The sequence below is a fragment of the Crocodylus siamensis genome, chromosome 7, assembly GCF_052110815.1.
Source record: "Crocodylus siamensis isolate JL-2025a chromosome 7, ASM5211081v1, whole genome shotgun sequence".
Lineage (NCBI taxonomy): Eukaryota > Metazoa > Chordata > Crocodylia > Crocodylidae > Crocodylus > Crocodylus siamensis.
In genome coordinates, this window is record NC_143401.1 from 87,798,956 (window position 1) to 87,825,501 (window position 26,546).

The 26,546-nt window shown below is 40.3% G+C and overlaps 1 protein-coding gene across 5 annotated transcripts in view; it reads right to left on the reverse strand.

Moving 5' to 3' along the window:
- The window catches only part of ATRNL1 (attractin like 1), a 1,104,086-nt gene that overhangs the window by 498,227 nt on the left and 579,313 nt on the right, over positions 1 to 26,546 (reverse strand). For all 5 annotated transcript variants that reach the window (XM_090056522.1, XM_090056523.1, XM_090056521.1 and 2 more), the window contains exon 26: positions 20,060 to 20,138. In XM_090056522.1, coding sequence (XP_089912648.1) covers positions 20,060 to 20,138 — 79 coding nt within the window. The remainder of the gene's footprint in view (positions 1 to 20,059; positions 20,139 to 26,546) is intronic.

The following is a 26,546-nucleotide window of genomic DNA, read 5'->3' on the forward strand; positions in this document are numbered from 1 at the left end:
ACTATTAAAGCGGCGCAAAAGCATTTAGCCTGCTTTAAAGTGCCATCCACACGCCTCTCGTTTCGTCTACACACGGCCTCAGTGAGAAAGTTTTTCTTAACATTTAACCTAAATTGCTCCTGTTTAAAATCTGAGACTGTTGCTCCTCGTCTCACCCCCTGAAGCAAGAAAGAAGAGTTTGTCACAGGGGTGGGCAACTGTTTTGGCTGGAGTGCCACTTAGTGAGTTTTGGTGAGCTGTTGAGGACTACACACACTAAACTTTTTAGAAGATATAATTTTAACAAATTATAGATAAAAAACAAATCGTATACTAAAAATCAAACATCTACTATAACATTTTAATTTTATTTAAAAAAATAATTTTTGTCCTGATCTAAGCTCGTTTTGAGTAGCATATATACAGGCAGGTACTGCTCAGATCCCCCTGCCTCCACGGGATTCTTCTCCTCCTGGTCCAGGCAGAGGAGATGGAAAGCAGCCAGCACCTGGAACTGTAGCCCCACACACTGTGGCAGGAGCTGCCCAGCTGTAGCTTCCACCTTGCTTGCTGCCACTTCCCTACCCTACCTGCTGCCTGGTGTGGTTCAGCAGGGCAGGAGCAGGAGGAGAAGCAGCTGGAGGCAGTACCTGGGTGGTGGCTGCAGCTGTGGCTGTGGCTGGAGTAGCCTCACCAGGATGCTACATCCACTGGCTGGGACCATCCAACAGGCATAGGGGGGAGCATATGCCAGGTGGGAGCAGCTGGGGCTTGGCTCTATGTGGAGTGCTGCAGAGGACTGGATCCAATCAATTGGTGGGCACCCACCCACAGGCCAGATTCAAGCAGTTGGTGGGCTGGATTTGGTCTGTGGGCCATATTTTGCCCACCCCAGTCTATCATTATTCTCTTTACAACCATCTTTCAGCTATTTGAAGACTAATCAAATGTCTCATCAGTCTCTTCTTCTCCATACTAAATAAACTCAGTTTTCTTTAACCTTTCCTCATGTCATGTTTCCAAGACCTGACCTCTAAGCATGCTAGCTGCTGTCAAGTGGGCTCTTTGTAACTTCTTGAGGTCTGTCTTGAAATAGACACAGTACTCCAAGCTTAGCCTTATCAGTGCTGAATAGAGCAAATAGTTGCTTCTGCTGACTTCTAAGTGAAGTACCTGTTAATATAGCCCAGTATTATACTGCCTTCTTTATTCTTTCTTTTGTGGGGGGACAAAAGTATACTGTTTGCTCATACTCAACTTCTGTTCATTAGGATTCCTCGACTGCTTTCTGCAATATTGAAGCCCTGCTAGTCATTCCCCAGTCTGTATTGTGCATGTGATAGTTATACCTAAGTGCAGGACACTGTACTTATCCTTAATGAAGTTCATTTGGTTAATTTCAGATTTTTTTTCCATCTTGTTGAGGTCATTTCAGATTCTAATCCTACTCTCAGGAGTGTTTGCAACTTCAACCAGCTTGTTGTCTGCAAATTTTCACATGCCTTGAATCCTATCCCTCAAATCATTAATGATGATATTAAAACAGTGTCAGATCCAAGACAGACCCTTGGTGAACCCCATTCAATGTATTCTCCCAATCAGACATCAAGCTATTGATACTTGTACTTTGAGCATAAAGATCCAACCAGTTGTGTATCCACCTTACAATTCTTTTATCAACACTGTATTTCTTTAATTTAATAATGAATATGTCATGGGTGACAGCTTTGCTGGTACAAGGTACAACATACATCCATCACTCTGCTATGATGGAGGGAACCTGTCACCATGTCATAGAAGGAAATTAGGTTGGTCAGGCTTGCTACTAATGAATCCATGTTGGCCTTTTCTGATCAACTTGAGGTGCTAAGTCATAGATTCCCTAGCTCCATGATTCTTCCAGGCATTGAGGTCAGACTGACAGGTCTGTAATTCCATAGATCCTCCTTATTCCATTTCTTAATGATAAGCTATATATTTGCCCCTTTCCAATCATCTAGAACCTCATCCTAACTCTGTGAGTTCTCAAAGATAATATCTATGGCCCTTGAAATTTTCTCAGTCAATTCCTGCAGTACTCTAGCAGGCATCCTGTCTGGCCCTGCTGACTGAAAACATCCACCTTCTCCAAGTAACCCCTAACCCTCCTTCCTCTACACTAGGGTGCTTATCACTGTACATACCCTTTCTGCCAACTGTGTTTGTCATCTGGTAACTGAATGTGTTTGTGAAGACTCAAGTAAAAAAGGCAATATATACTTCAGCCTTCTCTACATCATCAATTCTTAGATTAGTATGGAATTGGCATTTAGAAAGGGACCATCCTTGGTCTTTCTCTTTCTTCTCACATACTTATAAAATACTTCCCTGTTACCTTTTATGTCCTTTGTGGACCTCAACTTAATGTGTGCCTTGGCCTTCCTGATTTTTCCCCTGCATGCCCATGCAATACTCATGTACTTATGCCTTGAAATATGGCCAAGTTTCCACTTTTTGTAAGATTCAGTTTTGATTTTCACCCCATGGAAAATCTGTTCTCTTTAGCTAGGCTGGTCTTTTGCTGTACTTCCTATCAGTTTTTTGCATCAGGGTAATATGTTCTTGCAAATTTAATATAGGCTCCTTAAGCTCTCTTGGACTCCTTTTCCCCTCAGAGATGCTTTGCATGGAATCCTGCCCACCAGTTCCCCGATTTTGTTAAAATCTGCTATTCAGGAGCCCGGTGCCTAAGTAGAAATAAGGGAATTCTCTGACGTCTTAAGCAATCAAATTAATTGGATTTTTTTTAGTGTATACTAAATTCTTCTTCAAAAAAGGGGGAGTTTTAGGAGATTTGAAATTATTTACAAAGCTGCACTGAACTTGGTGAACACTTTAAGACGAAAAAAGTGGGGGAAATTAAATAATGGCAACATATTTTCTAAATTAAATGTCTCATTAGAAATGCTGAATATTTTTTAAAGTTTTTTGACTTTTTGGTTTGAAACTGTATTTAAAAATAGCCTAAATCGAAAAGTAAAAGGGCAAAAAAAAAGGTTTGAATAATGTAAAGAAAGAAACATAACATTTCATTTCATGTTAATGGAGAAGTTTCCCATTGACCCAAAAACAATTTTTCATTATTCTCAAAAAAGTTACAATTTAACTTGAAACGTTACTTTTTTCCAGATTTTTTTTTAAATTTCAATTATGAACTGAAGATTCTACTAATCCAATTCTATTCAAAGGTCTACTTCTCACAACTATCTTGTTTGACTTGTAAAGGTTGGACAGCAAGACCTTTTAATAATAGCAAACTAATTAAAAATAAAGTTATAAATGATCCTGAGAACAAGCTTCTAAACCAGTCAGTGAAATAAATAGAGCCATCATTAAACTGCATGACTCAGGGGTAGGGGTAGGATGACCAGCTAAGGAAACAGCTGCATCCAAAATTGGAAGTACTAATACCAATGGGCTTTTCCTCTGGACTGTGAATTATAGCATAGAGAAAGCATACATCAAGGACACACAATTTTGTTTTAGTTTTGGTGGTTCAGTGAAAAAATGTTGTTTTGAAGGATGTCTAGAAGGATGTCGGAGGCTGTAATACTTTCTTCAAGTACATCTTTCAGACATATCTGTTACAAACTCTGTAAGATTCCTGTATACAGATGTGAATTTCAAGGCAAAATTTGGCTTTAATTTATGCCCTACAGCAGGAGTGGTGACCCTGTGGGCCACAAGTGGCATGGGTGGCTATGCTGAGCGGTACACAGATTGGGAAGTGGATGGGCAATATAGTGGCAGACAGAATAGGAAGAAGAAAGCAGAGCAGCAGACTGGGCAGGGGCACAGGGAAGGGAACAGAAAACAGAGCAGATAATAAAGCAGGGGTGGCACTCAGGGAGGGTATGGAGCTAATTTGTGGCATGCCAAAAAGTTTGGCTCCCACTGCTCTACAGGACTTATTTTTGTACATGGTTTAATAAGTAATTGCACTGTGGAAATCGCTAAACCATACAGTGGGTATAAGCTGATATCATAATTACATGTTCTAGTGATATTGTTACACATTTCCAAAAATGCAATTTACTACAATTACAGTAATTTTTGTGAAAACATTGTGTATTATTTGACACATTTAAAGTTGTTAAGATACTGAAAAAAATTAGACTGCAGTAGTCAAGGAAGCATAATTTGAAGAACCTAAGAATAATTACACAACAAAAATATATTAAAGTTATGTTACAGCAAAAAAAAAATTGAATGAGCCTCTCAGGGCCCCTTCTAGATGTTCAGGTAAAGGCAGGATAGGATCTGATGCATAATCCACACAATCACAACTCCCATGGGTCTAAATTAATTGCACAATTAATCAGTTAATTATGTAACACATGCAACATGTAGAGGGGGTCATATATTAAGACATCTTGAGGTGGGACCTTACTAATATCTTATAATGCTGTAATTTCACCAGGTATTTTTGTATTCATTACATTACTTAAATATTTTTATGACTGCTTGGCTCTTAAAACTATAACACTGCATTAACACCTTTATCACAAAACTCAATTTTCTAACAAATCAGAGACTTGTGAATATTTATAGTCCAATTATTCTGCATTTAGATTTGAGAATATCTATGGATATTTCTAAAAGTTCCACACAGAATTTATGACATAGGTAACACTGAAGATTATATTAACCAATAGGATCTACCAAGAAAAGGAAATAATTACTACCAATGTATATTAGAGACTCTTAAACTTCTCAAGAAAATAAGAGGTTTCTTTCCCAGCCCTGAAAAAGGGCACTTTGTGCCCAAAAGTTGGTAATATAGCTTTCTTCCACTTATTCATTTGGGCCAGTAAAATATATATAACCCCTCCCCCCACACTTGACTTGCACTGAAGTGCTAATTTACAGCTGTGCTGTTCATTATAATACTTAGCTTTTGAAAGATAAGCAGCATAGTTGCTCCATATCATAGAGCTGTCCAAGTAGTAACAGAATTATTGTTCTGATAACTTTTCCATTCTAGGAAAGAACTAGCTGAATGTTTTATAAGACCTCACTAGAAAGAGAAGGAAGAATATCTTCCATTCATATCTATGCTTAGAAAAAAAGGGAGTTAAGTTATAATATAAATGATTGGTTAGAACATGCTTTCTTTATCCTTTTCAAATGCCTACTCTTATATTATTGCTGGAATAAACAAGTCACAGCAGCATTCCAGATACCATAATATTAATTGTTCTTTTGTTTCTGAAACACGGCTCTTCCATTTGATGTCCAAAAATGGTGAATTCTGTCTGTTCGGTCTGCAATCCTACAAAGGTCTAAGTAGAATGTAATCACATGCCAATTGCAGACATTCTCAAATAACTTGTTTCAATCCTTTTTGGTTTTTTATTTTTAGAATACAATTGTTTGACTATGAAATTAATCACGCTCCTTTAGTAATGGCTTGCAGGGGGCAGTACATAAGCTGCATTCACCACAAATACAGAGGGCAAAGTATTGTGGAAATGAAGAAATTCTTGTTGGCCATTGGTCATGAGTGGTTTATATACAGAAGGTAGTTTTTAACCCTGAAAACAGCTTTGGTTGACTGTGAAAACATCAATGTCCAAAATTTAAAAAAAAAACCCAACCCCCCCCCAAAACTCCCCCCCAAACCCTCCACAAAGGAAAGAACAAAAAAAGGCTAAAAAATCCTCAGTTTTAATTTGAATGTGATATAGCAAGCACATTGTTCTTGGCACTACGTAAGGGCCTTATTTTATAATGCTTACTCACATAAATAATCCTTACTCAGGTAAATTGTTCAATTGACTTACTGGAGCCCACTGGGAAAACCCAAGTCAGCAAGAGTTGTAGGATAAGAATACTCCTACACTATAGAAACACTGACCACATATTTAAAATGACTAATTTATGAAAACAAACATATGACATAAATATATGCTTTCCTATCCTTTTGGAGTTGGGAAACAGACATCTGCCTGATCTAGCCACTTGCATTCTTCTGTTGTAGTGTTATCAGTCAATACTGACATTTAAAACCCCCAATAGATAACACTGTATATCATCAGTTACAGTTTAGTTGGTCCCTGGCAAATGGTACAGTTATGGTGTGATTAATATCCTAATCTCACCATAAATAGTAACAGTTGTACATGTTCAGTTGATTTATGGCACCATAAAGTAGCAAACCAGCCACAAAGTTATTCCACAAAACACATGGAACGTCTTTGTGACTTATTTGCATGGTGCCATAAACTGAATATATAAAACCCCCAGCATCCAGAAGGAAGCAGGGGCAGCACTGGAGGGGTGGTTAGAGGGGCTATAGCCACCCCAAAATTCACCTTAGCCCCCTCTTGTAGCCACCTCTCCCAGTGCTGCTCCTGTCCAAGCCTCTTGCCTCCCCCTGGGCTGCTGCCGCCCACCCGGCTCACACCCGCAGCTCTAGCTACTGGGAACCTGGCCACCCCTGGGCCAAGCACTCTTTCTTGCCTTGCCCTAGATTCCTGTTTACAAGTGCCAGGTTGCAGGGACCTGGCTGAACCCGGGGGGAGAAGCTGTCTGATCCCAGGCTCTTGTGCCCCAGGAGATTGATATGCAACTAGTCTGTCCCAGGACTGGGCCAACAATCAACCAATTGTCAGACCTAGTTCTGGCTGTCCTAGGCCTTGTTGGGACTGGGTCCAACAACCACCTGAGTGCCAGACCTGGTCCTGCCTGACCTAGGTCTCGATGCCCCTGAGTCGAGGACAGAGCTGCCCCTGGCCTGCTCTGCAGTCTTGGGCTGGGGTACCTCAGAAATGCCATGACTGGGATCAGGGGAATTTTATGGCACATCCCAAACATGCCACATCCCAAACATCACTCTTCCATGCATGGCAGGAGGTGCAATGTCTGGGATGTAAAATAAAACTCCTCTGATCCCAGTCGTGCCATTGCTTGAACATCTATCAGGGGCCTTAGAAACACAGACTAATAATTGTCCTCAAAATGTATTTTAAAAGAGCGTTTGTAAGAAATTGAATACATGGTTGCATTTAATATTAGAATTATAACTATATGGAAACATGCTAATTCAGGGACTTTAAAATGAAGTTTTCATAGAGACTGGAAAAAAGTCAGAGGACTGACTATCCTCATCCAACATTTATATCAGCATAACAATGAGTTAAAATGTAAAAATAAGTCAATATTAGTCACACAACCACATCCAAGGGCAGAAATTGGCCCTAAGGGGGAAAAAAATAAAATTAATTCCTAAAATGTAGTGGAAATCAGAGGGAGAAATCCTGATATTATATTAATGAATTTCCCGTGGTATTGTGTCAGTTTAAATTAGTGGTTATATTAACTGATAACTTTCAAAATTCATAATTTATTTGCTATAACACTAATTTAATTAGAAAAGCCCACTATATTACAGTAATGTCATATTATTATACTTTTTTAGACTATAATACCATGATACTATGGTTCATTGATTTACATTATTTGTGTTCTATTGTTAGCAAAACTGAATGTGCTCTATCCAAAAGAAAGCTATGAGGCCTTGGCGCTCAGCATTTCAAAATGAAAACTGTTTAAATTTGTCCAAATTCATCTAATTCTTTACCCTAATTTTCTAAAACAGTTGCAATATTATGACACTGAAATTTTCAATAACTTTTTCACATCATGTGGTTTTTGTGCTTGATAGCTGGAATAGTGAGGCCTGGCTTGCAAGGGGGACAAGCTTGGCTGTGGTACAGTCCAGTCTGCAGCAGGGGTGACTGCCCGCTCATCCCCCCACTCCCAGCAAACCCTGGCTGGGGTCTGGGGCCAGGAAGGAGGGTTAAACTCCCCTTCCCTGGTCAAACTTAGTGCTGGCTGCAAATGTGGACTACAAATCCCAGAGGCACATGGAAGCAGGAAGGGAAAGAGCCCTGCAGAGTCCTGCTGCTGTGATTTTGGACTGCAAACCCCAGAGATCTCAGGGGCAGCAGGAAGTGGAAGTGAACACACAGCCCATGCTGGCAATGTTTCATAGTAGGTAGGGTTGGAAGGGACCTGAGCAGTTCATCAAGTCCGACCCCTTGCCATAGGCAGGAAAGAATGCTGGGGTCAAACAACCCCGGCTAGGTGATTATCAAGCCTCCTTCTGAAAATCCCTAGGGTAGGAACCAGCACCACTTGCCTTGGAAGTTGGTTCCAGATCCTAGCCACCCTGACTGTGAAGTAGCGCCTCCTGATGTCTAGTCTGAATCTACTCTCAGCCTATTTATGGCTGTTATTTCTGGTAGTGCTTGGGGGAACAGGGACTGTCCCATAGTTTGCTGGTCCCCCTTGGCCAGTTTGTAGATGGCTACCAGATCCCCCCTCAGCCTTCTCTTGGGTAGGCTGAACAGGTTCAGGTCCCGTAGCCTCCACTCGTAGGGCCTGCTTTGTTGCCCCCTGGTCATGCGAGTGGCCCTCCTCTGGACCCTCTCAATTCTGTCCACAACCCTCCTGAAGTGTGGTGCTCAGCCTGTAGGTATGGTGCTGGTTTTTCCTCCCCAGGGAAGTACCCTGCACTTGTCAGTATTCAATCCCATCCTATTCTCATCTGCCCATCCCTGTAACCTGCCTAGATCTAGTTGCAGCCTGTCCCTCCCCTCCAATGTGCCCACGTCTTCACACATTTTAGCGTCATCTGCAAATTTCAACAGGGTGCTTTTCACCCCCTTGTCCAAGTCACTGATGAAGATGTTGAACAACGCGGGCCCGAGGACCGAGCCCTGGGGGACCCCACTGCCCACATCCCTCCAGGTCAAAAAAGAGCCATCCACCATCACTCTCTGGGTGTTGCCCTCCAGCCAATTTGTGACCCATCTGACTGTATAGGCATCCATGTGCCAGGGAGCTATGCTCTATCAGCCCCTGGCTTCTGGCCTGAGCCACTACAGGTATGTGGCTGCATTTCGTGAATCAAAGGTAAATGTCTGCTTATTTCTGTTTCAATTTAATCTGTGCATCTTAGACTAACCTGCAAAGACTGAATCAATTCAGCCTCGGGCTTTCTGACTGTCTATATTTAGCCAGAAAGTCCTGTATCGGAGAAGAAATCACTGGCAATTTTCGCGCTTCAAAATCAAAAGCAAGTTCATGGCCATATTCAGGATCAATTATCTTGCTGTCTACCGGCTTTTTTCTAAGACACACAGGCAGCCAAAAAAACCCTTCCAATTCCTGGTTTGCAACTAGTCCTTTGGAAACTCTCAGGGCATCCAGCTTAACTCGCAGTAATTATTGACATATGGTCAATTGCCTTGGGAAGTATTTTCTGTTGTTTGCAGCTCTCTCTCTCCTTAAAGGGACCTAATTACTCCCTCCAGTTATCAATGTGCTTCATATAACCATCACCTTTAAATAAGTTCATGATTGATGATGGCCATTACTGCTTTCCAACATAACAACAGTATTATTTTATTTTCAGTATTATTATAATCTATTCTCCTATAAATCCTAACTATAATGATAAATTCCTTTAAATATAATAGTGCAAGTACTAATGTAAAAATTCTATTAATAAAAGCAAAAACAATATGCTTCTCATTAGTAATATTAATCATATTCATGTTTCCTTCAGCATATACCACTATGCACCACATATAATGAAATTATTTTATATTGATCATTCACTTCGTGATCCTTTTAAATTAACTATGCTATGAAAATATACAGGTTTACTTCAATTATGAACAGAAGCAAATGATTCTTCCTAGCTCTTGTTTATATATATAATTTAAAATCTTACTTAGTTAATGGTTTCACTAGTTCAAATTTATTAGTTTTAATGAAAGCTGCCCACATAATTTCTTTTAAAAACTGTGTCATCATCCACCTCCCTTGCCTAATTTTGTGGAACACAGTAACAGAGCCATCTCGATGAATCACATAGTTGAAAAGCTTTCACAAATATTACACAGAGCTAAAAAGGAGTGCAGTGTCTGTACATCCTCTCTGTTTTTTTATTTTACATGCTCTGCACTTGAGACACCTTAAACTTTGAAAATTTAGTCTAACTTGTCAAGTCCCTGAGATGTAATTAGCCATCTTAATCTGAAGTCAAGTAGAAGACAGGGTAGATTTGCACCTTTTAAACTAACCAACATAGATAAAGACAGACACACACGTGCGCACACATAGGCACACATGTATATAGCATAAACTTACATGAGTTAAAGCTAACTTTATCCTAGCAAGTTCCTATCATGAGAAGATTTCTATAAATCAAGTTATAAATTCTTTAAACATTTCCATATTTGACTGAATGCTGCTGCCATTCTCTTTCCATTGACTCTTAGGGGACTCTTTCAGTTTCATATATGAGACCAGCTTTGTTAAATCATTCAGTAAAATATATGCCTTTCCAATGGGTTATAATGACTTCCAAGCTAATGTTATTAAGGTATTCTTTACATTTTAATCTGTGAAGCTCTGGAATACACATGCTTTCAGCAATGTAGCTATTTATTTTTAAGAGATCACATATACCATTCCAGATCTGACCATAATCCAACAAACCTCATGCCCACATTTAACTTTGGTCCAGAGGATATTCATGTATGTAAGTGTCTTCAAGAATGGGTCTATTAAGCTTAAAAACTGTGGACCCATGAACCCACAAAAGTATTTTACAAATGTACCAATATATTTATCTTCTGTCCTTTGTTTCACAAATACATTGAACAGCCCAAAAATTAATTCCCTGAAGTTCAACTTATTGTATTCCATGAACTGTATTAAATATACTGATGGCTATTAATGCCTTTTATAAAAAGAATAATTTAAAAATGAAACTGTCTTTACCATAAGCTGTAAGATACCTACTAAGTGGAATTCACATATTGTCTATATCCATTACCATAATCTACAAAAGTGAACTTTCTTATTCTTTAATAGGGTTACCATAGAAATGAGCTTAAAGCTATTAGATGAATTGTTACTGTTATTAAGAAGCAGAGTATTTCAGTTTCATTTGTGTGTTTTTAAGAGCTTTTGAATACTCAGGAGACTCGTTTCGAAGTACAACATTAATAAAACGACCTTGATATTAAAATTAGGGCTAGAAAGGTTATTTTTTAAGCAAACAAAAGCTTATCTAATAAAACGATGCAATATGCTGCGTTGCACCCACACATTGTATTAAAGAATTCTCTATGATCTTGGCATTTTTTTTATTCCTGCTTATACTATCTTTTCAGACAGGCGAATGCTGCACAGCTCATTGTATAATTAAATGCTGCATATACATAGATAAATCCCAATAAATGAATTGTTTTAACCTATAAAGTTAGGTAGGTACTTTACCAGTGCAATCCTGTGCTTCCAGAAATGTTCTACATAAATGTGCAATCATGCATTACTTGCACATTTCTTAAGGAGACTATATCATTTTATATATAAAAACAAGGTTCTAAGTAGTCTTTTAGATATGTAAAATCTTTTTCATATGCAAAGTATATTTATAATAAATGATAACATTTTGCTATTAGAATACAAAATAGCTTTATAATTACATTGACTGCACAGTTACATATACATGTATAACTGGCAAAATAATGTATACTATATAATGGGTGATACAAAACAACATAATACAATGTAACACAGCATGATGTCAAATCAATATATAAAATATGTATGGAATTTATATGCATTACATACACTATATAGAGCTGCAGATATATGTACTATATGTATCTTGCATTAATAAACATATCTATAAAATGGGGGAAAAAAACAACCTGTTGTTGAATTTGAAAAATGTGAATGACTAATACTCAGAGTAATTGGCTATGATTTGACTGGCTTACTGAAGGACAGAAGCTTTGCTAAGATATTTCTGCTAGAATTTATAGATATTCTCTTTTGTTCTGTGCAGGGGTATCACCATCACCAGTTTGATGATGGTGATACCCCTGCACATCCTCAATGCCATATTGTGAGAAAAAGATAATTCTTCAGTGTCAGATTTCAGTCCTTTGGATGAAATTATTATCCAAGATATGGTGTCTCCATATCTGAAGTTGTTTCTGGGCAAAAAAGCCTTTGGGCCATTTCAGTATTGGCAAATAACTTCAGCAAAATGGCCTGTGACCAAATCTGCTTATCTTGCTGGGATCCTATGATCCCTGCTGACTTCCTGCCCCTGGGGTTGGGGGGCTGGACTCGATCTTCTGAGGACCCTTCCAGCCCTAATGTCTATGAAATCTATGAAATCTACCGTGTTCATTTTGAAGAGAAGACTATTCAGTTCTCTCATACAGGAAATCTAAGTGATACATCATTTTTTGTAGAAAGAAGAACAGAAGGGCCGAAGTGAAACTTCATGGATATACCACTGGGTGAATTCTTGTTGTCAAGTCTAACACAGTCCTAACAGAACTTTTCCAAGAAGAGACCATATCTCAGTTTTTCTTCTAGTAGTCTCAAAGAGTGAAATTTTAACCCCAAAAATAAATTGATAAAAAAAAGAAAGCCACAATGGATATCCGCTGAGCTTTTTGGGGAAGAGTTTTGCATGATGAACAGGAGATTAAAACTGACTAAACCCTGTAAACCCTTGTTAGTGAGAGAAAGTACAGAGCATTGCAGTTGGGTTCCATCTACTCACTTGGCTGCTCAGAGGAGAGCTTCCAAGGAAGAAGCAGCTGAGTCAAAGGGGAACAAAGACAAAGGCCATGTCCATTTTCCTATTGGCGAGTGAAGCAAGAAAAGCCCATAGTGAATTACTCCCCCAGTATTTTTAGCTAATTTGTTTTCTACTTTTATAATTGCTTGGAAGTTAATAAATAAGCCCTCTGGAAAGACTTCAAAAGGATTGTGGGTTGCAGTGTTGTTTCCATTTCCTGTCTGGCAGAACCATTTACTAGCTTACAGTTTGTCTCTGAAGTAGCAGTTCATCGGCACCTCTCACCATCTGTTTAATGGAACATCAAGTATAATTGGCTCCAGAAGACCTGGATCTAAAAAAATCTGCCCCAGAGCCCACAAACTATTAGAGGCACTAAGACTAAGGACAGAAATTAAACATAAACTGGTTTAAGTGATCAGAAACCAGTTTAAACCTGTAACAGAACAGAAAGTCAATGCACATAAACCATCTTCAAAATAGCTGAAACTATTTGGAGATAAATCTTGTTGAATGTAGTATCAGACTTAAGTGACTTAGGTCAAACGATTTTAGAGATCTTCTATCCCAAATGCCTTCCTGGTTTAAATTAACTCACAGTCCCCCAGCATGCCCAGGTATTTTGCAGCTCAGGGCTGAGCTGCGCTGTGCTGTGTGCTCCAGCAGGGTAGGGTTGGCCCCATCCCTCTCTTCCCTAGTTGGAGCACTATCACTGCTTTAGCTGGCTGAGAAGGGGCTGGCAGTGGGAAACCTGGCTCTGGAGTATCAGGAGTGGGGGGCATGGCCAGACACCAGTAGCTTAATGGGAAGAGGGAGCATTAATCCCCCCTCTCCCCTGAACCCTAGCCGAGGTCCACCTAGCTTCCCTCCCCAGCTCACCGCTCAAGCAGTGAGAGCGGGGGCATGGCCAGACCCCCAGCCCTGGGCCTGAGGTGAAGGGGAGAAGGAGGAGGAAATCATAGAGAAGTGGGGCTGGCAGGGAACTCCAGAGGTCCTCTTGTGTCTAGTCCAGCCCCTGCCTAAGCCCTGGGGCATGGGGCTGTGGCTGCAGGGCTGAGCCAGGATGACCCATGGGCACTGCTTAGGAGAAGCCCAGAAGGCCAGGTCAGGTTGTGGAGGCCCTCCCCAATAATACTCAGCCTGCCAGGGCCTGGTCATACTCCTCCTCAGCTCAGCTTCCCTCCAGCCTTCTGGTCACTGCAGAAGGGAAGGGAGAGCTCACTCTTGAAGTCCCCAGCTTCAGGCCTGAGCCACTACAGGCATGTGGCTGCATTTCCAGAATCCAAAGTGAATGTCTATTCACTTGCTTGCTGGTTCAAGCTGCACAGGTTAGACTCACCTGGAAAGACTGAATCAATTCAGGCTCAGCCTTTTTGAGCATCTGTACTTAGCCTAAAGGGTTTGTATATGTGTGTATGTACGTTTAACAAGGAAAACTTACTGAGACTTGAAGAGAAGGGAAGAGAGTAAAAGAAATAGCTTATTTTTGTGGGTAAGAAGATGTCTACCTACTGTCATCTTGAAAGGCTAAGATGTAGTAATTCGATGATACAATACAGCTGTAACCTGACTGGCACACCAGAAAATTCTTAGATGATATTTGTGTGTGTGCCCATAAATTTAATTCTGCTTAGTGAAGGAAGATTTTGGGTTGGATATGCCTAAACCTGTTCCTTTCTCCTTCTTGATTGTTTTTAAAACACCATAACCAGGACACTGTCCTTTGGAATAATGACTAGGAGTTTCTAAATCACGTGAGACAGCCTATTCCTATGCTGTGTTGTTCTTTGTCTCAGCTGAGCAGGATTTCACAGATTTTCATACAATCATCTACAAAAAGTTGATGATCTAGTCGGGGTCAGGGGATGCCATTTTCTCCTGCTCAGTGTTCCACTGATCTTTTGGGAACCATGAAATAAAGGAAATAGAATATTTTCCTATTTTTTTTCAGTGTATTGGGTGAATAGTTTTGATAGCATGAAGCTGAGAGAAGGTATGGACTGTTGCTCGTCTTTCCATGGGGCAGGCAGCAAGATGTAGAGGAGTTTAGTAGGGCATCATGGTATAACTGAAGAAACAGAATGTATATAGATGTTCAATAAGCTTTAGGCATAGTACACCACAAGAGACAGGAACCTAAGCAGACAACAAATGACCAGGAAAGGACTGTTGCATAATTAGAAATACTGACAAAAAATTAAACTGAAGGATAGAAATAATTGGCCAATTTTCAATATGCCAAAAGGTAATTTGCATTTTATGTATATGGATGTGTGTGTGTACACACATATACATACACAAGACATACAGACGGGTGTTGAGGGAGCTGGCAGGGGTCATTGCTGTGCCCTTGGCCCAGCTGTACGAGCAATTGTGGTCCACAGACCAGGTGCCCGGAGATTGGAAACTAGCTAATGTGGTCCCCATCTATAAGAAAGGGAGAAAGGAGGACCCAGGAAACTATAGGCCCATAAGCCTCACATTGGTCTTGGGGAAAATCCTTGAAAAAATTATCAACGAGCACATCTTTGAGGAGCCAGCAGGGGAGATCATGCCCAGGGGAAATCAACATGGGTCATCAAAAGCAGGTCCTGCCAGACCAACCTGATGGCCTTTTATGACCAAGTAACTAAGTCCCTGGATGATGGTGTCACTGTGGACGCAGTCTTTCTGGACTTTAAGAAGGCCTTTGACACTGTTTCTCACCCCATTCTCATTAATAAACTGAGCGACTGTGGCATTGATGCCTACACAGTTGGATGGGTCAAAAATTGGTTGATGGGATGCATGCAGAGTGGTGGTGGACAGGTCGTATTCAATCTGGTGGGATGTGAACAGTGGGGTCCCCCAGGGCTCAGTCCTGGGGCCTACACTGTTCAATATTTTCATCAGCAACTTGGACGAGGGGGTGGAAAACACATTGTCCAAGTTTGCCAAGATGTGGGAAGAGGTAGGCACGCTCGGAGGGAGAGAGAGGCTGTAAATAGACTTAGACTACAGAAGGGGACGGATGGTAATAGGACGGGCTTCAATGTAGATAAATGCAGGGTGCTGCACCTGGGGAGAAGGAATTCACAGCATACATACAAGCCGGGGATCTCCCCCTTTGTGAGCACAGAGGCGGAAAGGGATCTTGGAGTCATTATCGACTCCAAGATGAACATGAGCCGCCAATTCCAGACCGCAGCCAGCAAAGCCAACCGCACCTTGTCATGCATCCAAGGATGCATCTCAAGCCAGTCCAGAGAGGTGATACTCCCCCTCTACGTGACATTAGTCTGGCCTCAACTGGAGTACCGCATCCAGTTCTGGGCACCGCACTTCAAGAAGGATGTGGCCTGCCTTGAGAGCGTTCAGAGGAGGGCCACCCACTTGGTTGGAGGGCAACAGGGCAGGCCCTATGGGGAGAGGCTGAGGGACCTGAACCTGTTCAGCCTCAGCAAGCGGAGGCTGAGGGGGGATTTGGTGGCTGCCTACAAACTCATTAGGGGAGATCAGAAGCAAATAGGAAGGGTCCTGTTCCCCCCAGCAGCACCTGGGGTGATGAGGAACAATGGCCAGAAGCTGCTGAAGAATAGGTTCAGATTAGAGATTATTTCACTCTTAGGGTGGCTAGGATCTGGAACCAACTTCCTAGGGAAGTGGTCCTCGCTCCAACCTTGGGTAAATTCAAAAAGAGGTTGGATGAACACCTATCTGGGGTTGTGTGATCCCAGTGTGTGCTCCAACCAGTGGTGGGGGGTTAGACTAGATGATCTATTCAGGGCCCTTCTGACCCCTAACTACTATGAAACACATACTTATATTCATATACGTACGTGTGTGTGTGTGTGTGTGTGTGTGTGTGTGTGTGTGTGTGTGTGTGTATAAAACGTATATTTTATACATAAAATATAAAATTTTTATGCATGTGTGTGCATGCACACATGCATTTGCACATGCATGTATGTATATACTTATGTATGTAAATTATATGGAAAGTAGTGACAAGTGGCTGACAAGATTTGAGAAAGTATTATATTGTTAGTCAAGACTGTGAGAAACTACAGAAAACATACATCTAGGTCTATGGGCAAGACAATGGGAATAAAAGGAATAAAACTTCTGAACAGTATATGATGGTTTAAATAATAACTACAGTGACACAATGACTAAGTATTTGAAAATAAAATATCTAGATTTTCAGGAAAATCTTGGACAGATACTTATTACATAATGCAAAATCAAAATGTTGCAACATAAGTGGCTAGACTGAGCCTAGGCAATGTTTAAATTGTCAGACCTATAACCAAACTTTTAGGTCAGGAAGCAACAGTTCAGGGTTCTGCATTTATACCTCCAGTGAACTCTCCTACCTTTTAGACATCTGAAAAACTTAAAGGAAAAACTTACTCAAATCAGTAGCTTCCTGAAAATCACAATCAAAATGAAGTTGTCAAAAATAAAGGCTACCTAGAATATGATAGTCGTGCATAACTTCCTCCAGGGAAGACAGATTGCCACAAATAATAAAGGACTTCATGATGAACAGCTATTAACAAAATTTTCCTTTTTATTTTTCCTTACACTTTTTCTGTGATGTATGATTCTACTGTTGTAGTTTTTGTTGACAACTAGAGACAAACACAGCCTCTGTAGCTAACCTGAGACAGTTCACACACTGGAGATACAGGTACCAAACATTTCTGTTTTTCAAACAAGAAAGCCCATCAATACAAATGGATAGCTTTTAAGATAAGAATTTCAGAATATACTTCAATGATTGATTGCTTTCCATCAACATGTTACAAGTATAATTTTCTTGAAATGCTTCAGTCCAACAACCTTAAAATGTATGTTGGCTCCTAAAATGATGTCTACTGACCCAGATATAAATGAAATGCTAGAGGAAGGTTGATATAAGCATTGTACTAAACATGAAGACTGGGAGTGATGTGTGGTGAGTAGACAGGGTAAAACAGAAATAGGCTAGTCTCTCAAACATCTACAATATATGATGCTACCATGCTACCAGTCATTGCCCATTTCAAATATGTGGAAACAGATATTGACATCATTTTGTAGGTAATTATGAAACACTGATTTTCTCAGATAAATTGAAGCACAGGCAAGGAGCAATATTGCAAACTGTCACAACTTTTAGCTCAGTTCACATTAGAAAATATTTTCATTTTTGCTTTATCAATTAAACTGATTTGTAATAACCATCACTATTTGTGTGTGTGTGTGTGTGTCTCATCTAGCATGACACTATACACATTCTTATAACCACCAAAATCTTATTATGTCATCAAAGAAAAAACCCAGAGAATTCTAACAACTTTTTACTCATGATGACAGAGTTGTTTACACAGTACACTGAAGGTCATTCTACTTGTACTTTCAAACATCTAGAAGATTAACCACAGAAAGTAGACAATGACCAGTACATCTATAAACTCATGCATTTCTGATTTACCTTTAACATCTCATTAAAATAATCTGATTATAATGAAAAATGGGATCAGGCAATCACTGCATTCCATTACAGTACATTGTTGTACAGAATTACTGACAAAGAATTACGTTTTGAGATAGAACCAAATGGAATATTAATAAGTTAAACAGAAGACCATGGATTAATGTCATTTCCTTCTGAATTTGGCAAACAATAAATAATAAAACCATACGAACACATGTCTTCTGAGAATAATTCTAGTCGATGTCATTCTTTTGAATAAAAGATAATACCTGAATGAAATGGCTTGGGCAACTGAGACCCCTTGCACATGGTATAGTTATGGTGAGAGTAAAGAGTTAATCGTGCCGTAAGTGGTAACAGAGCTATACATGCAGCAGATTTACAGCGTCATAAAGAGGTAAACTAGCCACAAAGGTATTCCACAACATGTATGAAACATCTTTGTGGTTCATTTGCAAGACTCCATAAATTGAACATGTAGCTCCGCAGGATCTGAGGCTGTCCCAAGGCTGAAGCCAACAATCAGCTGACAACCCTAGGTCTCAAATCAGATGTCTGGTATGGCAGGAAGTGTAATGTTCAGGAGGGGCATAAAATTCCTTCAATCCCAAACAAGCCATTGTTTTAATGTCTGCTAGGGATAACAGTGTTTTCTGTGTAGTATCATTTTAGACTAAAGCTGGGTATTAGTACAGTACAATCTATGTGAAAGATTTCAGTAACTACTAGTTACCTGATACAGAATGCATGAATACAGTGCAGACATAAGGTAAAAAAGTCATTTTGATTTGAGGCATATTCTGGCTGATTATACTGACAGGATGCTATAAGTGCATGAACAAACATTCATTTGGAGCAAAAGGAAAAGGGAAGTTGCTGTTCCAGAATGCACAGCAGCTGCTTAACCATAACTCCTACATGCGCACAAATCTGTCGTCATCCAAGTGAGCTACCCTGTCCCAACTTTAGTCCCAGATGAAGCAGGGTTAAAGTTGGAGGAGTTTTGCTACCTTGTATCGCTACAGTTACCGTACAACACCTGCTACCTCGCCCAAAGCAGCATACCACTCTCTCCTTTTGAAACCACTCCAAGGTTTGTCTACACCAAGATAAATTAATTCAGCAAAGAAAAATCATAATACAATTAATTTTTTAACATTTGGATTTAAATTCCAATCTAGTAGGTTGTATTTCCTAAAGTTACAAATGGGCCACCAAACGAGAGCATTAAACACTTCTCACTTATTTGTGAAAAGAAAAATTAAATGCAGTATCAGTACTCATCCTCTGAGTCTTATCTTAAACAGCTAAGAGTAGATATTGTTATAGCCCAAACTTTTTGACAGACCTATAACAATTCACAAAGAATAAAGCAAGTTTATAGAGGAAAATGTATAGAGTAAAACCATGAGCCAACTTAAGTCAATAGCAAAGCTCACTTTGACTTTACAGGATCCAGGGATCACTAACCGTATTTTCAAGTTAATAAAGGGAGGAGACTCAACCACTAAGGAGACTATAAATGTTTGGGCAAGGACTCTCTTGAATTATGCCTTCAAATAAATACCTAACATAACCAGGCCCAACTAAGTGCATGCATAATGCTAATAAGTAAGAACAATGATAATGAATAGCACTCAGAAACATTGAAGATACAATACTCCTAGGTATGACTATACTTCTTGGTATTACTTCCAACTAATCAAATTCCTTGATGCACTTGTACGATAGTAGTTGAGAATATATACCCCTACCAACAATTAATTTAATACTGGGGAAAACAAGCAGATCCCTTTTTCCTTCCTTAGTATAAAAATGTCTGGGAAAAGAAAGACCATGTAGTCACAGGGAGTTATTTCAATTGTGCAAGTATGACAGGAGAGGCTGTGTGTCCACCTGTAGCTCCAAGTTTACTTTGCAAGATAAAATCATCATAGTTATCCTAAAGTTACTGATACCTCTCTCCGTCGAGAAGCCCAACAGGTTTGTTTGATTTTCCAAACGACGGCAGCTACCAGCAGTAGGGACAAGAAGCAACTGCAATTACAAAAGAAAAAAAGGAAAATAATAATGATCAAATTACTTTCTATAACTGCTCTGTAAAATAATTCTCTCTTTGATTAGGCAAGAAAACTGAGGCAAGAAAGCTAAGCAGGCGCAGAAAACACAAAAATGTTGAAAAATTTAATTCTCACGCAATGATTAATAGCTGCCAATCATCTAGCTGTCAAGTGAAAAAAAGGATGCGCCACCCAGAAGGTGCATCAAGCACTATTGCTATCCTCACTAAAGCAGCGTAATCTCAATCAGAACCACAGTACAGTCACCAAGTGTGTGCTGGGTATTTCAAGCTCAGCAGACGAAAAAGGAGGGGACAACCTGCTCTTAGAAAAATGAAGGATCTGAAAGGGGAAACTTCAGATGCCTCAAAACTCTTCTGATTTTGGCGCTCAGTAAGTGGAAGGAATGCAGGAATTCTTATTAGGCATCAAACTCATTATTGTGATGTCTTGAGTTGGCACATGAAGCAGCACTGGGTTCCTTTCTCCAGTATACCAAGTATGTCTGTTGTAGGAATAAAATCACTTTAAACACCATTGCTGTTAGGCTACTAAGTAAAAAAAAAATGCAAAAATCTACTTGATTTGTGTAATATTTGAATGACTAACTCTCCATACTTCCTAGCCATTAGTTGCTTTTCCTCCTTTTCTAGCTAGTCCACCCATTTATATTTCTTCTGAGGTATAATTCTTGCCACGCAATTTTAGGAGAGAAGCTTTGTTGAATCCTACCTTTTCCTAGTGAGGTTCAACATGGTTAAAGAAAGGACAAAAGTTCTAAAAAGACATACCTACTATAAGATACCAGGACACGTTTTAATTGGTTTAGTCTTTATAAGAAACAGGGTTTACTAGTTGCACCTAAATGTTGTTAATAAAGACTTGTCTCTCTGTACAGTTTTTGCAACTGAATAATAGAAACTTTGTACTCTGCCAGCGCAATTCCCCATGCAATTAGTGCACATGAATAAACTTCAGAGCTTATTGCTCCAGAGTTTTTTTGCTCCTGTGCATGCCATTTGAACATGCATCTGGGAGCAATGAACTCCACAGCTGATATTCACCTAAAATACACCCTCACCACCACTATTGGGAAGTATATAACAAAGGTGGGTGGAACTTTCCTTAAGAAGGAGAGAAGTCAAGTAATTGAAACTGACAGCTAAGGTTTTACTGTCTTGAGTCTGGCTGTACAGATTCAAGAAGACTGATCAGCCTAAACTTGAAAGGGAAAAAAAATTGTTAGTTTCTGGTCCTAAATGCAAAGCTCTACCTTCCTCTTAATAGCCAATGTCAACTATCAGCATGTCTTCTGAAGGTTCTTTAACCCTCTTTGGGGCTCAGATGCTGGTATAGAAAAGAAAATATATACTCGCTCACTCCTCCTAGGACCACTCTTTAAAATTATACTGGGCTTTTACTGGATCCTGGCACAGTCGTTTTGTATAGATAACTGACTTCTCAGAGGTTCTTACGGATGTGTGATAGCAGGACCAATGGATTGGAACAGTTCAACATACTTCTAAATGATTTTTCCTACAAAAAGCTTTTGGTAGAAAGAGTAAATGAGCTTTAATAAAGGATGTAAGAGGGCAATGTGCTAGTTCAGGAACTTGAGGGAATACAGAAGAGGCATTTCAACTCTCTACTCTTTAATGAGTCTTAATATAAATTATCTTTCTGGAAATGGTCCTTATTGAAGTGATAAACCATTTTGTTAATATACTATTGTTGCTAACCAAGGATATTCTGTCAAAAGCTTTTCTGTGACAAAATCTCTTTATCTTGAGAGCCAACCTCTGATGGGGATGATAATACTATGAGTCACTATTGTAGAATGGAAACACATTTGCTAATGGAACCATTTAGTTCATGATTAAGGTTGACCCTTTCCTTTTTTGTTCTTTCTTTCATCATCATCAGTATTTTTTAAATTTCCCAGCGGCCTCACCTCTATTTCTTGGTTGACATCAAGGATTAGCAGACAAGGTGTTAACACTAGGGACAGAGTAGAACAGAAAACTGTCCTGGGACAACACATGAAATAAAGGTAAATTGTTCCACTTGTTCTTTTCCTCCTCTCCTATTTATCCACCTCAGGGAAAAATGGGAGGTAGTAACACAGAGTCTCATAGTAGCATTTAAGAGCACTGGTCCCCAACTTACGGCTTGCAGAAAACATGTTGCCTCTGAGATCAGCTACAATGCTTGTGGCCACAGGAAATTAAAAAAAAAAGTCTTAGATTGGCAGGGATAGCAATGCATGACTGCCTGCAGTGAATTACTGTTGTCTTGAAGCCAACAAAGCTTGGGAACCACTGCTTTAACGAAACAGGATTGACACTCAAATCAATACAAGCAAGCACAAGTACAAGGGAATTAGGGCACTAGGAAGATAACATTACAGCCTGGTCAGTAACTTGCATCTCAAGAGAGGATCCCATCCAACCAGTCAGAGGCATAGCTTTTATAGAGACGGGGCAAAATCTGAACATAGCTCCCAACATATTTAGTATGTGGCCTGTGGGGTGGGGTATAACCTGCGTATTTTGTTCCAGGGAGAGTGCTTGCTTGATGGTGGGAAGGGATTTGGAGAACCTACCCTACACACGGAGCATAAACCTAGGCATTTGGCAGGCTCTGAACAAATCTTGGACAACAGTCCTTCCTACCTCTCTAAATCTATGATCCTACTACATTGCCAGGAACTGAACCAATTTCAAAGGAACTGTTCTAAGCCACCTCTCATCCAATCCATGTCCTGGCAGCAGACCTGAGGCCAAGATGAAAGTTTATACACGGCCTAATACAGGGCCTATGGGAATCAATGAAAAAATGACCACCTTGTTCTATGTTAAGATACATCAAACATTTGAGATCTCAAATGATAACAAGCTACCTTCCCTACCATCTATAAAGAAAAGTTTCTTCCAGAGCCAGCCTTACAGGTGGGCAATATGGGTGACCACCCATGGCGCTGTGGTCAGGGGGGCACCCTCCCACACACACAAACATACAAGTGTGAGCAGTCCATGCTCCCAGCAGCACTCTCCCCCTCCCACCCCACCCAATCCAATCCCCAGCCCTGGCAGGAGAAGCGGTGCCCAGGCCAACCTGCCTCCTACCTCCAGCCACTGCTCAAGATGAGCCGGGCCAGCCATGTGTTTGTGGGGTAGCTCGGGCTTCAGTCCACCCGCCTTGCTTCCACGCAGCGGGCAGTGGTGCTGGCTGGTGGGCAAGCAAATCTCCTACTACATACTTAAACTCCAACACAGGGCTCCAAAATATAAGTTCCCCCAGGGTGCCATTTTCCCTAAGGCTGGCCCTGGGTTCTTGTGACTACCTGTGCAGGGTCAAGAACAGAGTATGCACATCCCAATGACACTACCGCAAACAATCATCAGAACAAAGAAATTAAACATTACAGCAATGCATGCTTTAATTAACATTTTGTAGAACCTCTTCCTTGAGGAAAAACAATGACTTTCAACGTTTAGTTTTCTTTTTTTTCCATAGAAAACTACCAAGAGAGAGCCTTTGGACCTTCCATGTCTTTCTATTAATAAGAGTAAGAAAGACATGGAAAATACATTTTGGCTGTTTACAGACATAACAAAAATGGTACTTTAAACTCAGCACACCCCTGCACCAAGGCCAGCACATGCCCATAAGAGGCATTGGGTTAGTTTGACCCAGCTTGCTCAACATCTGCACAGATCAGATATCAGATAGTGGGACTTTGGGGAGGCTTTTATCTAATCAGCTGATTAAATCAGATGATTAGATAAAAGTGCCAAAAAGCCCTTCTGAAGCATCCAATCTATACAGATCCTGTGGAGCCAGGGCAAACTAACGTGCTGCCTCTTCTGGTAAAGCACTTTTTTTTGGGGTGGGGGGAAGGGAAGGGTTATATCTGTCACAGCCCTTGTCAAACCAACCTGTTTTTATTCTGTGATGAGATTAACAAACTCGGTTTATAAAGATAACAGCTTAGATGTAATAAATTTAAACTTCTGTAAACAGATGCCCTAGCAACACATAACATTCAGATTACAAATTAACACAATACAGTGTTGATAAAGACATGTTAAATTAATTAAGAATTGGCTAACTGAGAGATCTAAAAAAAAAATAGTTGCTAATTGTCACATTCTTGAATAGTGGTATTTCTAGAGGGGCTCCACAAAGTTCAGCGCTAGGCAAGATGTTATTTTCATTTTCAATATTTTCATTGATGATTTGGAAGTAAATATGCAAGTGCTCCTAATACAATTTGCAATGATGTACAGATTGGTAGAACTGTAAATAATGAGAAAGACAGAACAGCCATGCAGATTCAAACAAACCGATTTTAAATATAGGTGATGAAAAGCTATGCATCTAGGAACAAGGAGTGCAGTCCATACTTAAAGAATGGAGGAGTCACTTGGAAACAGTGACTCCAAAAAGGATCTGGCCTCATTTTGGACAGAGAGCTCAATGTATACACAAAAAGGACAAATGCAATTGTAATGCTGGGAGTAATGAGTGGAAGTAAAGAGGTGATTTTTCCTCTGTATATGGCACTGAGGGGACATATGCTTGATACTAGAATATTAGCATCTAGTAGCATCTGTTGAAAGACAGAACAGGGTGCAGAACAGAGCCAAAATATGATCTGAGATCTGAAGCAACTGATTTACACTGACAGACTTAAGAGAGTTCAAGTTGTTTGGCTTATCAAAAGTTGAGTGGAATAGTGCCTAAATATCTTTTAAAATCTTGGATTTATTGCCTATGTTTAATTGACTTTCAATGTTTTAATCAAGGATAAGGGCATGCATATTCCTTCACTGCTCAATAACCTTAACTCTGACCCGTAAATTGCTTAAATGTATTTCTGTCATTGTGATTTTGGTATCTCAGGATATTTGTAAATCTGAACCAAAATCAATACTCCTTTCCAAACATAAGCACTATACCAAACATCTGAAAAAGTGTCACAAAGATAAATACTTATAAATTAAAAGGATCAGTTTTGAATATAAGTTCAGATACATTCATAATCTTACCATAATCCATCAATGCTGTATCATTCTAATAAATTAGATGTATATTATTTTCATGAAACAGCAATGACAAGTTATTTACCATTTTGCTGGCAAAGGATGCATATTTTACCTAGCATCCTATGAAAGGAACTATGTAGATACTGAAATCAGGATGATAAAAAAACAGCTATTTTTTCCCCAAATACCTGGGTCTCACTTAAGACTATGGTCCTGTTACAAAATACATTTGTCTCTTAAGAGCTTGACAAGAATATTGTGCTCATGCTTATGATGCGTTAGGTTCAAATCACCTTTACTTGTGTTAAACGATACATACACACCATGACCAGCATCCAATGATTTTAGCAGGACTATCTGCAATAGGACCCTTATGTATAGGTATACTGGAATTCTGACACTTAGCTAGGAAATGTTAATTTTTTGATGTTCTGAACTATTCAATTTTGTTTTGCTTATATTTATTGCTTATAAAATTGCATGTTATATACAAACTACAAGTTGTATACAAATATCAACTACTACATACGTGGCAGGATTACCAAAATCTGCCTGGCACGTCCAGACTCAGAGAATCTTCATTGTAATTGGTGAAGCCCATACACCAATTGGGTGAATGCTGGGCAGGAGCTTGCCCTGCCCCTACCCAGGGTGAGGCAGAGAACCTGGACCTGGTTGAAGCTTGTCCCTTGCTTCAACCTGATTGGTCTGTCTGCAATCTGGGGGCAGAGCCGTCAGAGGGTATAAAAGAGCAGCGTGTCTGGTACAGGGGCGGCTGAGTTGAGGGATGAATAGGACAGGCAAAAAAGAGCTGGTGTGAGTTGGTCAGAGGGGCAGAGCCAGTGCCCTGAAGAGCCCGAAGACCCTCCGCTGGATGGGAGCGGCAAGCAGCCGCGTCTCCAGCCCCCCGGTGAGAAATGTGGCATCGGTGCAAGCAGCTCTGCATGCAGGGTTCAGGAGGGACCAGGACCCTGGGAGCTGCTCGAGGCGGCTAAGGTCTGCAATCCCTGCTGCGCAGCCAGGAACACAGTGTACTTGAGGTGGCTTGAGCCACTTGAGGCAGCTTGGGTCTGCAACCCCTAGCACAGGGCCAGGCACAGTGCAGCACAGAATGGTCCAGGAGGGATCGGGACCTTGGGAGCCACTTGCGGCATCTCGGGTCCGGGCCCCCTGGCACCGAGCTAGCAGCCCAGTGTAAACAATGCTGCACAGAGGGTCCAGGAGTGGACTGAGCCCCGGTGTTGAACGAGGCGACCTAAGCCTCCAACCCTTGGCAGAAAGCAAAGCCCCCGGGAGCACATTATGGTGCTCAGGGCTCCACATGGGCAAGCTGCCCA